A 13,190-nucleotide genomic window follows, 5' to 3' on the forward strand; every position below is an offset into this window, starting at 1 on the left:
TTATCATATTTATTGCTAATACCAACAGTTTCCTTTTAAGCAGGACTAAAGGATATTAGTAAGGGACAAAAAGGTGAAATTTCAAATTTGTCCCCCTTTCTCAATCAACTATAAGCGAGGGGTAAAGGGAAGTTAACGACAATTGTAGTGGATAGCTACCTCTTAAGTAGGCCTCCATGTTACGAATGAGGAGTTAAAAATCGAAAGCCTCCACTTCCCCCGTACCTCCTCAAAAAGGCATGCATGCTCCTAACCAATTACAATATTATCTTTAGGCCTACTCCACCGACGAATACTAACTACTACTAATACTACTGACCAAGTCAGTAGTATTAGTAGTCAATACTACTACCAAGCTACCTGGGCCGCCTCAACCCAACTACCCATGCTCCTCCTCCATCCTAATCTATTTAAAGCTTCCCTTTTTACACCTTTCCAAAAAGTTGCAATTTCCATTAAATCCTTCCTTATGACCTCATCCTAGCCAATACTAGGACGAACTGTTTTTCCTTTGGTAATTATAGACTTCTAATTTAGGTTGAAATAGATCCCGCCAATCAGGACAGAGGATATGGGTAAGGAATAAATGAAATTTCGGTGCTTCCCTTCACCAGCGCCTACTACTACTACTACTACTACTAACAACTCATCGCAGCACCAAGCCACCCGAAGCAAACAGCCACACACACTCCTCCTCCGTTCAAATCTACTCAAAACCTCCCTTTTTACACCCTCCTACGAAGTTCCCATTTCCTTTAAATCTTTCTTTAAGACGTCCTCCCACCCCAGACGAGGACGACCTGCTTTCAGTTTAGCCCTAGACGGTTGCCGAAAAGAACAATCTTCGGCAATCTGTCATCCTTCATCCGCACAAAACCTAAAGACATTTTTAAACTTTTTTTGTACACTTTTTCTAAATTGTGAAAAGATTTCTTTTGACATCGAAATTAGGGTTACCACTCAAAGTTTAATTGCAAAATACAGATTGTACGGGGAACCTTCATTTCCCAAGATGCTTTCTAACATGAATTGCTATTAATGCAAATCCCTTATCATACTTATATAGCCTAAATAAATTTCTAAGCAACATTTTATACGCAATTGAAAATGGAGGCTTATTTCAAGAAAGTCCAAAATGTTTACCAGTAGCAGATATATATATATATATATATATATATATATATATATATATATATATATATATATATATATATATATATATATATATATATATATATATATATATATATATATATATATATATATATATATATATATATATATTATATATATATATATATATATATATATATATATATATATATATATATATATATATATATATATATATATATATATATATATATATATATATATATATATATATATATATATTACAAAGAAAGGCATCATGTAAGGGGAATGGTGTCCTCTAGGAAGCTTGGGGTAAGCACAAATGTATATATTGTTAAAGCGAATAAATGCTCACCTCAAGGGCCTCACGCGTGATAGGAGTGACTTCCAGCAGCGATATGACTTCCAAAGCGAGCTGCATGTCGACAACCTGAACCAAATAGAAATGATTATACAGTCAGAATTAAATTATCTAACCAAAGAAAATGGGAAACTTGTGAGGGTCGGATCCCGGCGATTTAAGATGAGAAGACAGAGATTAAAAACTACTAGCGCCACTGACAGCGTAGCGTCTTGCGACCTCATCAAAAAAGTAGAAAATTTTTAAGAAAATTGGCTTAGCTTAATATGCAATTCAATGGGATCAAAGCTTAAGTTTCTCCGTGAGTAATAATTAATCAGCAATTTTTATTTTCAAGAAATATTTCAAGTCAAATTCCAGTACAAAGTTGGCCTGGGTTGAACTAGAAAAAAGGCAAATTCAATGAAAAACTGGCCCCCTTTTAAATGAAACAACCCTTCTTTCTCTACATATGTAGTCCGACATATGCATAGTTCAGCTTATAGAGGTAAGGCAAATGAAAATTTGAGTTAAAGAGGTACAGAGTCGCTAAATTTACTCCATACAGCTACTACAAAATTAAGAATAACTCTATTAATGTCAAGACTTGACTTTCAAATGTCAATAATAAATTTAGTTTACTAGGAAATTAACACCTGCACATTAACAGAATCTGATACAAAATATGTCAAAGTTCACACGTTGCATCCTACTGGGGATTCAACTAACAATGGTCCGTTGGATAAAACTTCGAGATACAGAGGTAAACTTTGGCTTGTGGAGGTAAAGTGAAAACTAAACGACGACTTATCCACTGAATTCGAGAGTCGACAGTAGAAAGATAGAAAAATTAATCTTCATATTTTTGTTCCAATTGAGATAAAAGCATTCTTGAATTTTTTTTTTTTTTTATCTTTTTTCGTGTTTAGTAAATCTTCCAATCAGTGACAGACGGCAAATACATTGGGGCTTAGATCCCAAAGTATTTTTTTTTTCTTCCCTATGTCCATGGGGCTCATAATAGGGATTTAGTCCAATTGACTAATTTCAATTATCAAAAAAATTAAAATTATTTTTTGACAAGCAAAGATATTTTAAGAAACGTCCAACCTTTTCAAATATCAATTTGTTTAAGAATTTTGCGAAGATTGGTAGCAATAAAAAAAATTTTATTTCTCTTTCATTTTTGTTGTGTTAATCCCAAATTTGATGAAGATTTAACATTTTATTTCCAAACTTTAATATTCGGTTGGAATCTGTTGCTATTTTTTTTGTTTCATGGCTTTTTTTTATTAATCCTTATTTTTAGAGAAGATACTTGTCAATGTTTGGTGTGATCTTCTGATTTCTAATCGAACGAACCCCCTCCAAAGTTTACACAACCACCCTTTCCATAGGAGGTGTCTCTGAAAAAAAAAATATTGAAGACTCATGGCCTTTACTATAAGCTACGCTATAGCGTTGCCTCTGATCAAGTGATTTTACACTCCAGGTTCAATCTTATTCAGAGTGAAATTCATTCCTTCGGCATGTTACAGCACGCAAACTTGTTTCAAGGCAGGGGCGGATCCAGGATTTTCAGCAGGGGGGGGGGGAAGGGGGGTGTGTGCAAAATAGGTTGATCCGATAAACTTGCGTTAGGAGTAAGTTTAATTAACGCAAACTTCCGTTATTTAAGTAAACTACACTACTTTAGACTACGTTAAGGGGTGGGGTTGCCCCCCTCACCCTCCCCCTAGATCCGCCACTGTTTCAAGGGGCCCGACAATTTGGAAGGAGGTAAAAATTTGTCAAAGAGCTAAAATGCTATGCAAACCATACATATTATTACAAAACTCACAATGTTTTGGAAGAAAAAAAGCCAAAAAGGTAATTATCAACTCAAACTGAGAGTCTTTCAATAGTGACTGGGATAAGCAATAACAGAACCAAGAGCGCCACCAGAAAATTTTCCACGGAGGGGGGGGGGGAATTCTACCAGGATTGAAATGGAAATGCTTTTCTTTTTTTGTTTTATTACATTCTTATAATTATTATTTCTTGTTTCCCAGGGGATTCATCGTCACTCGTCCATCCCTGGTGGTGCCTTCAAACTGAATATCATAGGCAGCGCGCTAACGCTGCCTAATTAAAGAACGACGTGGGCACAATGTGTTTTTTTTTTTCTCCATACCCGGGCACTTCGTATCGAAGGAGTTGTCGTAGAAAGTTCAAAAAGGGCTCATTCGATTGCAAATTGGAGTGGCTTATGCCCTTTTTAATTGTCGAAAGGAATTGGAGGACAACTAGCCCCCCCCCCCACGCCCATTATTCCCCCAAACACATCCGATCCAAAATTTTGAGATAGCCATTTTCTTAAGCGTAGTTGATTTCCAAATAGAAAATATCTTTTTGAGGAGGACACTCCTCCAAAACCCTCGGGGCAAGGGTTTTAAGCTATGCCCCGGGGGGCATACAAGGTTTTTATAGAAGGCGTTGTCGTAGAAACTTCAAAAAAAGCTCATTCGATTGGAAATTCACATGGCTCGTGCCATTTTTAATAGTTGAAAGTGATTGGAGGGCAACTAGCCCCCCCCCACCCGTCATTCCCCCAAAAACATTCAATCAAAATTTTGAGATAGCTATTTTGTTCAGCGTAGTTCATTTCCAGGTAGAAAACATGTTTTTGAGGAGGACAATCCCCTAAAACCCTCGGGGCAAGGTTTTAAGTTATACCCTGGGGGCATATAAGGTTTTTTATAGAAGGCGTTTTCATAAAAACTCCAAAAAAGGCTCATTTGATTGGAAAATCAAAGGGCTAGTGCCCTTTTTAATAATCAAAAGTGATTGGAGGGCAATTAGCCCCCAACCCCCACGCCAATCATTCCCCCAAACACATTCAATCAAAATTTTGAGATAGCCATTTTGTTCAGCGTAGTTGATTTCCGCATAGAAAATATGTTTTTGAGGAGGAAACTCCCCTACAACCCTCGGGGCAAGGGTTTTTATGGCCTGGGGGTATATAAGGTTTTTATAGAAGGCTTTGTCATAGAAACTTCAAAAGAAAGGCTCATTCGATTGGAAATTCAAAGGGCTAGTGCCCTTTTTAATAGTTGAAAGTGATTGGACGGTAGCTAGCCCCCGCTCACGCCCACCTTTTCATAGGCAGCGCGCTAGTGCTACCTAAGTAAAGAATGATGTAGGTGCAATGTGTTGTTTTTTGTTTTGTTTTTTTCCTCCATACCAGGGCACTTCGTATCAAAGGAGTCATCATAGAAAATTCGAAAAGGGCTCATTCAATTGGAAATTGGAGTGGCTTGTACCCTTTTTAATAGTCGAAAGGGATTGAAGGGCAACTCGCCCCCCCCCCACACCCATGATTGCCCCAAACACAACCAATCAAAATTTTGAGATAGCCATTTCGTTCAGCGTAATTGATTTCCCGATAGAAAATGTTTTTGAGGAGGACATTCCCCCACAACCCTCAAGGAAAGGGTTTTAAGTTATGCCCTGGGTGCATATAAGGTTTTTATAGAAAGCGTTGTCATAGAAACTTCAAAACAGGCTCATTCGATTGGAAATTCGAAGGGCTAGTGCCCTTCTTAATAGTCGAAACAGATTGGAGGGGAACTAGCGCCCCCCACGCCAATCATTTCCCCGAAAACATCCAGCCAAAATTTTGAGATAGCGAGTTTGTTCAACATAGTCCATTTTCAGAGAGAAAATAGGTTTTTGAGGAGGAAACTCCCCCAAAACCCTCAGGACATGGGTTTTAAGTTCTGCCCTTGGGGCATATTAGGTTTTTATAGACAGCGTTGTCGTAGAAACTTCAATACAGGCTCATTCGATTGGAAATTCAAAGGGCTAGTACCCTTTTTAATAGTCGAAAGTGATTGGAGGGCAACTAGCCCCCGCCAAGACACGCCCATCATTCCCACAAATACATCCAATTAAAATTATGAGAGAGCCATTTTGTTGAGCGTAGTTGATTTCCAGATAGACAATACGTATTTGTGGAGGAAACTCCCGCACAGCCCTCCGGGCAAGGGTTTTAAGTTATGTCCAGGGGGCATATAATGTTTTTTATAGAAGGCGTTGTCGTAAAAACTTCAACAGGCTCATACGATTGGAAATTCAACGGGCTAATACCCTTTTTAATAGTCGAAAGTGATAAGAGGGCTAACTAGCCCCCCCACACCCATCATTCCCCCAAACACATCCAATCAAAATTTTGAGATAGCCATGTTGTTCATCGTAGTTGTTTTCCACATAGAAAATATGTTTTTGAGGAGGAAACTCCCTCACAACCCTCAGGGCAAGGGTTTTAAGTTATGCCCTGGGGGCATATAAGGTTTTTATATAAGGCGTTGTCGTAGAAAATTCAAAACAGGCTCATTAGATTGGAAATTCAATAGGCTAGTACACTTTTTAACAGTCGAAAGTGATTGGAGGGCAACTAGCCTCCCCCCCCACGCCCATAATTCCCCCAAACACATCCAATCAAAATTTTGAGATAGCCATTTTGTTCAGCGTAGTTGAGTTTCAGGTAGAAAATATGTTTTTGAGGAGGACACTACCCCCAACCCTCAGGGCAAGGGTTTTAAGTTATGCCCTGGGGGCATATAAGATTTTTTATAGAAGGCGTTGTCGTAGAAACTTCAAAACAGGCTCATTCAATTGGAAATTCAAAGGGCTAGAACCCTTCTTAATAGTCGAAAGTGATTGGAGGGCAATTAGCCCCCCCCCCCTCGCCCTTCATTCCCCCAAACACATCCAATCAAAATTTTCAGATAGCCATTCTGTTCAGCGTAGTTGATTTTCAGATAGAAAATATGTTTTTGAGGAGGAGACTCCCCCACATCCCTCAGGGGAAGGGTTTTAAGTTATGCCCTGGGGGTATATAAGGTTTTTAAAGAAGGCGTTGTCGTAGAAACTTCAATAAAAGCTCATTCGACTGGAAATTCAAAGGGCTAGTGCGCTTTTTAATAATCGAAAGTGATTGGAGGGCAACTACCCCCCCCCCCACACCCACACACATCATTCCCCCAAACACATTCAATACAAATTTTGAGATAGCCATTTTGTTCAGGGATTTCCAGATAGAAAACATATTTTTGAGGAGGACACTCCCCCACAACCCTCAGGGCAAGTATTATAAGTTATGCCCTAGGGGCATATAAGGTTTTTATTGAAATCTTTGTCATAGAAACTTGAAAAAGGGCTCAATGGTATCAAGTTTACCATTTCAGGTCAACTAGAGGAGGTATGAAACTAAATTAAACAGGACTATTTGTGTCTAGATTTTTAAAAGGGTGTATGTTGTTAAAAATTGCTGGAAATTTTTGTCCAGCATACAAATAGCAGGCCAAACTATAAAGTCTTAAAAACGAAAAGATGTAAAGTATTATTTTCTTTTTCCCTGAAAAGACTTTGTCAATATAAAACGAACAGAAATTAATTTAAAAAAAACTTCTTCCAGAAAATAAGTTTTTCAGAGAAGTAAAGAACTCCATTAAACAAAAAATGAGCAAAACTAAAATCAAATAATCTACCAAGAGTGAAACATCCACAAATCAGCATCGATAAAAAAATGAAACCCAAAACGAACAGAAATTATAATAAATAACCGAGTCAAACTCAAAACGAGCAGAAATTAACATAAGTTGGGCGTAAAACCCCTATGCCTTCCTAAGGCCAGAACAAAATTTGCACTTTACTGAAAAAATATAAATGTTTTTACTTTTATAATTTTAATAAATCAAATAATATTAACATTTTGATTGCTAAATATCAGTATATGTATATTAAACTGACAATGCACATTCATTTGTATTTTTTCAGTAAAATGTAAATTTTGTTCTGGCCTTGGGAAGGCATAGGGGTTTTGCGCCCAACTTATGTTAATTTCTGATCGTTTTGAGTTTGACTCGGATATTTATTGTAATTTCTGTTCGTTTTTGGTTTTATTTATTTATCAATGCTGATATGTGGTTGTTTCACGCTTGGTAGATTATTTGATTTTATTTTTGCTCATTTTTCGTTTAATGGAGTTCTTTACTTTTCTTTGAAAACTTATTTTCTGGAAGAAGTGTTTTAATTAATCAATAAACAAGTTTATTGAGTATTATATTAAGGCTTAAGCAATACATCAAAAGTAAAAAAAAAGATTAAAAGACAGTTATTTGAAGAAATGAAAAGTTTGCATATAAATCACAAGTGTTATCTAACTGGAAAAAATAGAAAGAGAAAAAAAGGACCAAAACTCGATAGTTACTTTTTCAGCGAGAAGACAGCTGCTTAGTTGGCATATCACTAAGAAGACAGCTGCTCCTGGTATGTTGCTAATTTAACTTAATACGATAGGCCAATCCAGACAGATACATGAAATCAAGAGAAGTACAATACAAACGGGTTGAACAAATAACAGAAGAAATAATTCAATAGATAGATCCGAATAATTTGAGCCATACCTACGCGTGGTAGAGAGAAGGCCCCTCTTCTACGTTATTCCAGAGCCCCTCCCCTTCTCCTGGAAAAATCCCAAAGTTGTGACCCAAAAATACACTTTCCAACCCCCCCCCCCCACCCCCACACTTTAGGATATTCTATTATACTTCTCAAAATCATATCGTAATACTGTCTAACTTGCATTGTCGTTCCACTGATTTGTCACCCTTCTTACGTTTTACACTAACTACATAACGAAAAAAGAAAAATCACAATCTTCTCAAACAAATCATAACTGGTTTGCCTCGCGTATACAAGGAAGTCATTTCAATCTCAGATTCGGTGTAAATATAACGAAGCAGAATGCAAAAAAAAATACCCGAGTCGAAATACCGAGTCTATCCTTAATCCAAAATCGAATATGTACATCTTGTATAGCTTTCGACCCCTCCTCCCCAATTAATGTCCCACTTGTAAAAACGTAACAAAAAAAGCATTAAAACAAATTTCTGATCAGTTTTGTATTATATCCTCCCCCCTCTAAACAGAAATGCTCGATACGACAATGATTGGAAGGTCCACTTTCTCAAGAGTGATGCATGGGAGAGGATAGCTTTTTTGGGTGTGGTGCTTACCCAAGGGGGTGCCCAGTATAAACACCCGTTTTAAATACGAAGTCATATAAATTCGTGAAATTTGCTTCCATAATGGCTACAGAATACATTTTTTCAAAGTAGTCCCCCCTCTAAAAAGAGGAAGACTGCTCTCGAAAAATACTGACTGCATGACTAAGATAAACTAGGTACGAACACAATGTAGGGGCTTAATGGCCCTTTCCTACTCAAAATCACATATAATTCACCTATTTTTTGAATATATACCCACCTCTCCCTCCGTCCGAACCGTCAGATTCTCTTTTCAGTAAATACCTTCCTTCTTGCCAGGAATAACTTTTTCCTTATCAGGACTGTTCAGGATTACAAACTTAGTTACAAACTTAACTTACAAGAGTGGGAACTGGCGCCAGTGTCAACAAAAAAAACTCATCGCCATCTAGCGCTTGACGGTACTTCTGAATTCTTTCAGTGCAATAATGAAAACGACTAATTTAATTTGTGTAGTTGGTAAGTGCCTGATCGCAGTTTTTTTTACAGAAAAATGATTACAAAGCTTGAAAAAATGCCACACAGGCGTCAGACACTAGCGTCAGTTTCCACTCTTATAAGGTACCCCAACTCTTTGGTATGATTTTAGTTTTTTAGTTTGTCCAAATCCGTAAAATCAGCAAAAAACAACAACAACAAAAAATATGAGACCAGTAGACAACTATAGAACAGACCATAAAAATCAGAGGGGCACAATCTGAATACCCCACTCCACCTACTTAAGTGCCTGAACTACCACGCTCCCACAGTGGTTAGTTCTGGGCATGCATCTGAATATGGAACCACCAATCATCGTACGATTAAATGAATAATTCGTCAGAAATCTTATGTATACAAATGTAGTAAATCGCAGGTGAAGCATAAAAAACAAGGTCATTATAAAATCAAGTGGATGTAAATTTTCCATTCTGCTCTAGATTCTTCCATCTGACGTCACTACTTTGTGTAACTGTATTGATTTTCAAATTAATTTCTCAACAACCGGTTTTTTCTTTAAATGGTAAATTTCAGGTGTTTCGCAGTAAGGCCCGGGTTTGCCAAGCAAGATCCGCGAATTAAATTAGTAATGAAATTTTGTTAGTATTTTTTACGAAGTGGTTATCTCCAAAATTGTTGAAAATTACAATATACTGTCGTCATCAATTAATAGAACAATTGTCCAAAATCAAAACATATTATGATACAACAAATTTTGAGTAGCTGTAACAGGCGTTAACCTTTTCTTTTATAGATACTGGATAGAAATTCGTTTGATTACCAATTCATAGGATGAAAAAAATTACTAAAAAGGGTAAGCCTGGAAATACATATACTTATCCCGTCTTTGTTGATGTTAATAATAGTCCGTGCCATTTCCTACGTAAATATCAGAAGCTACAATATTTTATGAAAAATTATTAGACGATATAAATGTACTCTTCTAGATATCTTAAAATCTACAAAATACTACTACTAGGCTAGTACTAACAACTCACCGCAGCACCAAGCCGCCTGAGGCCAAACACAGCTACGCAAGCTCCTCCATCCTAATCTATTCAACGCCTCCCTCTTTTCACTCTCCTAGGAAGTGTCCATTTCCCTTAAATCTTTCTTTACGACATCCTCTCACCCCAACCACGGAGGACCTGCTTTCCGTTTAGCCCTAGACGGTTGGCCGAAAAGGGCAATCTTTGGCCTTTCGACTAGGAACATTGAATTTTCGGGTTAGCTCCAGTGGCGTAATTTCGTCAAAATCTCGGGGGCGGGAATTTGGAGCCAATTTTCCCAAATTAAGAGAAAATGACAGCGAAAACTAAAAAATGAGCCAGATAATACCACAAAGGAAAAGATATACTACAGAAAAACTGACCCGTTTTTGTGGATGTTTGAATTTTGTAGGCTTATCTTAGTTTTGAGAAGATTTTAGAAGAAACTAAATTTCAGCTGGGGGGCAAAATGGGGTCTGGGGGGACAGTTGACCGCCCCATAACGAATTATGCCCCTGATTAACTCACTAATCATATAGCTAAGAAACAGACACACCTTTAGAGTAAGAATTCCATCATGAGTCCAAATGTAACATGCATTTGTGTTGGAAATTTACCCTCTCCCCCTTAATGTGCAAATATATACCCCGAGTTGTATATGTGCATTGAATTCTCCGGATTGAATTAATACTTTATCAAAATAGTGGAGAATTCATTGCATATATACGATTCAGGGTATATATATATGAACACTAGGGTGATGGGGACGAATCACGCTAGTGTCCCACATTTGGAAACCCTAGCCCTACATTCCACGGCTTTTTCTGTGAGACCCCTCACGAAGTCACAAAATCAGTCACGTGATTGAAATTCATAACATATTTGGCCCTGTTAGCGTGGGGTCCCGGTGTGGTCGCACCCCTTGCCACCCCCAAAGGCCGAGACTGCAAATATAGCAGGCTGCTGCTGTAAAAACTTCACTAGAAAATCTTTGAAAATCAGGATTTTCAGGTACGTATAGAGCTAAGATGGGCCCCAGAGTGCAAAAAATATGTTAATTTTTAATGTCTTTGATATTTTGAATATTTCATCTTACGTGGGGTTATTATTTGCAATTCTGAGTAGTTTTTATTTAAGTTTGCCTACGTTACAGACGACTGAGCTGTTTGTGAGAGGGAGTTAAAAATTTTTTTTTAATGTGCTTAGCTAAGAACTCTTGCATCTAAAAGTAGAAAATGTATTATATATAAATATATTATTTTAAAATGAGGAAGCGTCTGTTAAAATGGGCAAATGAAGGTTAAACAAAGAAATTGTCTTTTTAGCAATACAGTTTTATTTGTGTCCTCTTTACCCGGGCGGGTACATAATTTTGAAGCAAAAAGAACCAATTTAATTTTCATGCTTGCATAAATCGGCTCTTGGCCTTAGTCAGATGGATTTTGTGAACTAACGGTCTCTCATCCCAACCGAGACTAGGGGAAACACAGAAAGAAACCTTACGAGACTAAAGGGATGGACAGACGTGGTGTTTTCAAACTAAAAATGGCTGTATTTATTCAATACCGGCATGATAAGCCAAATTACAGTGCTATCATGCGAAAAAATTAAGCCAGAACTTTTAAAGGAAGAACATCGAATATTAATTTGTAGGCTGTGAGAAAATTCTGTTTCTTCTAAAGAAGTACGCAACGATCCATATTACCTTAAAGTTTGGCTCTTAAGTCAGCTTTCGAACTAGAAATATTTTACAGATTAATACTCAATTTCAGAGTTTTTTTTTAAGCTGATTTATAAAAGGCTGAGAGATTATCCAAATAAGCTAGAATATTTTCAATGCAGGGTCTGTATGGTTATTTATTTTATATATATATATATATATATATATATATATATATATATATATATATATATATATATATATATATATATATATATATATATATATATATATATCTTGCGAAAGTAGAACAGGGAGAAGACCATGTATCATACATTCCTATTTCTTTTTCAATGAAATTTATCATTTCGACCCCTGGAGATCTGTCTATAAATCATTTTTACCCGAAAATTGAGAAATAAATTGCAAGTGGTTACTCACCAGATTGATCCGTGTACATCTACGAGAAACAGCTTAGAGCCCCCCGAGTCAAGCTCTTGCTCAGCAATTTATTTAGTGGAGGGGGACCAAATTTGTCAAAAAGGGGCGGAGTTTATAAAGAAAAAAAAATTACGGAATGCCAACTGAGTCCAAGTTCCAAGGCCCACTTTCGTCCTTGCAAGCTTTGCATAAACCCATTTTTAAGTAGGGATAAATTGTACTTGACCGTTATTTAGAACACTCAACATTTTGGATCTGCAGTTCAGACAATAACCGGTTTATACCTGTCAATATTCGAAGAAAATTAGCTCAGGCCCAGTTGAAATCTACGTTTTAGGTATTTTTTTTATTAAATATTTAATATGTAGAGATGGTATTTTGGTTTGGTTATGTTAGGTATTTAATAAAATGCGTTCAGCCCCCTCCGCCCCCCCGACCATAATTCTCCTCATTAAAATACTATATTAAATGTTAATTTAAGAAAAACAAGGATATTTTCGGGGAGCTTCCAGGTAACTGATCTCACCCAAAATAAATTCCTGAGGGTAATTCTGTCCTGAAAGTAAAATTACAAAAATGTGAAGGAATAAATGAATTGCATATAAACAATGAAAGACTAATGTACTCGAGCGATATATTTCAAAAGATTACTAATTGAAACACTTCCATTTCTTTTAAAGTAATTAAATAGCCTACAAGTAATTTCCTTTTCAAAAATTATTTATGTAAATGCCACTCAGGCAGAAGATTCCGATCCAACACATAAGTAGTAGTTAAAGGGAAGCCGGGGTACGGCCACAATGGCCTTATTTTTCAGCTTTGCCTCCCCAGGAAATGACACTCAAACGCATGCCTGTTTTCCAACCAAAAACGGAGAGAGGGACTACATGTCTCTTTGAATTCTCATTAGTATTACGTCCCCTTCCCCAATTTTCAAACAATTCGCTGATTTTATAGGTACCTCAGCGACTGAACCTCTTCCAAAGTGGAAGTTCTAGGCCTTGACAGGGACGCACTGTCCCCGGTTTTCGGAAATATGACATTAAATTCCTTTTTTC

At 36.9% G+C, this 13,190-nt stretch overlaps 1 protein-coding gene across 2 annotated transcripts in view; it reads right to left on the reverse strand.

Moving 5' to 3' along the window:
* LOC148944210 (uncharacterized) overlaps positions 1-13,190 on the reverse strand; it is a 36,260-nt gene that overhangs the window by 7,295 nt on the left and 15,775 nt on the right. Inside the window, exons 1-2 of one of the 2 annotated variants that reach the window (XM_089100126.1) lie at positions 10,041-10,163; positions 1,490-1,564 (exon numbers count right to left, since the gene is read on the reverse strand). In XM_089100126.1, the coding sequence (XP_088956252.1) occupies positions 1,490-1,555 (66 nt within the window). In that variant the 5' untranslated portion in view covers positions 1,556-1,564; positions 10,041-10,163. Of the gene's footprint in view, positions 1-1,489; positions 1,565-10,040; positions 10,164-13,190 lie in introns of those variants that run through there. The other variant, XM_089100125.1, reaches the window with a different exon arrangement.

The sequence above is a fragment of the Artemia sp. Qi Xiang Cuo genome, chromosome 14 (assembly GCF_049724085.1).
Source record: "Artemia sp. Qi Xiang Cuo chromosome 14, ASM4972408v1, whole genome shotgun sequence".
Classification (NCBI taxonomy): Eukaryota; Metazoa; Arthropoda; class Branchiopoda; order Anostraca; family Artemiidae; genus Artemia; species Artemia sp. Qi Xiang Cuo.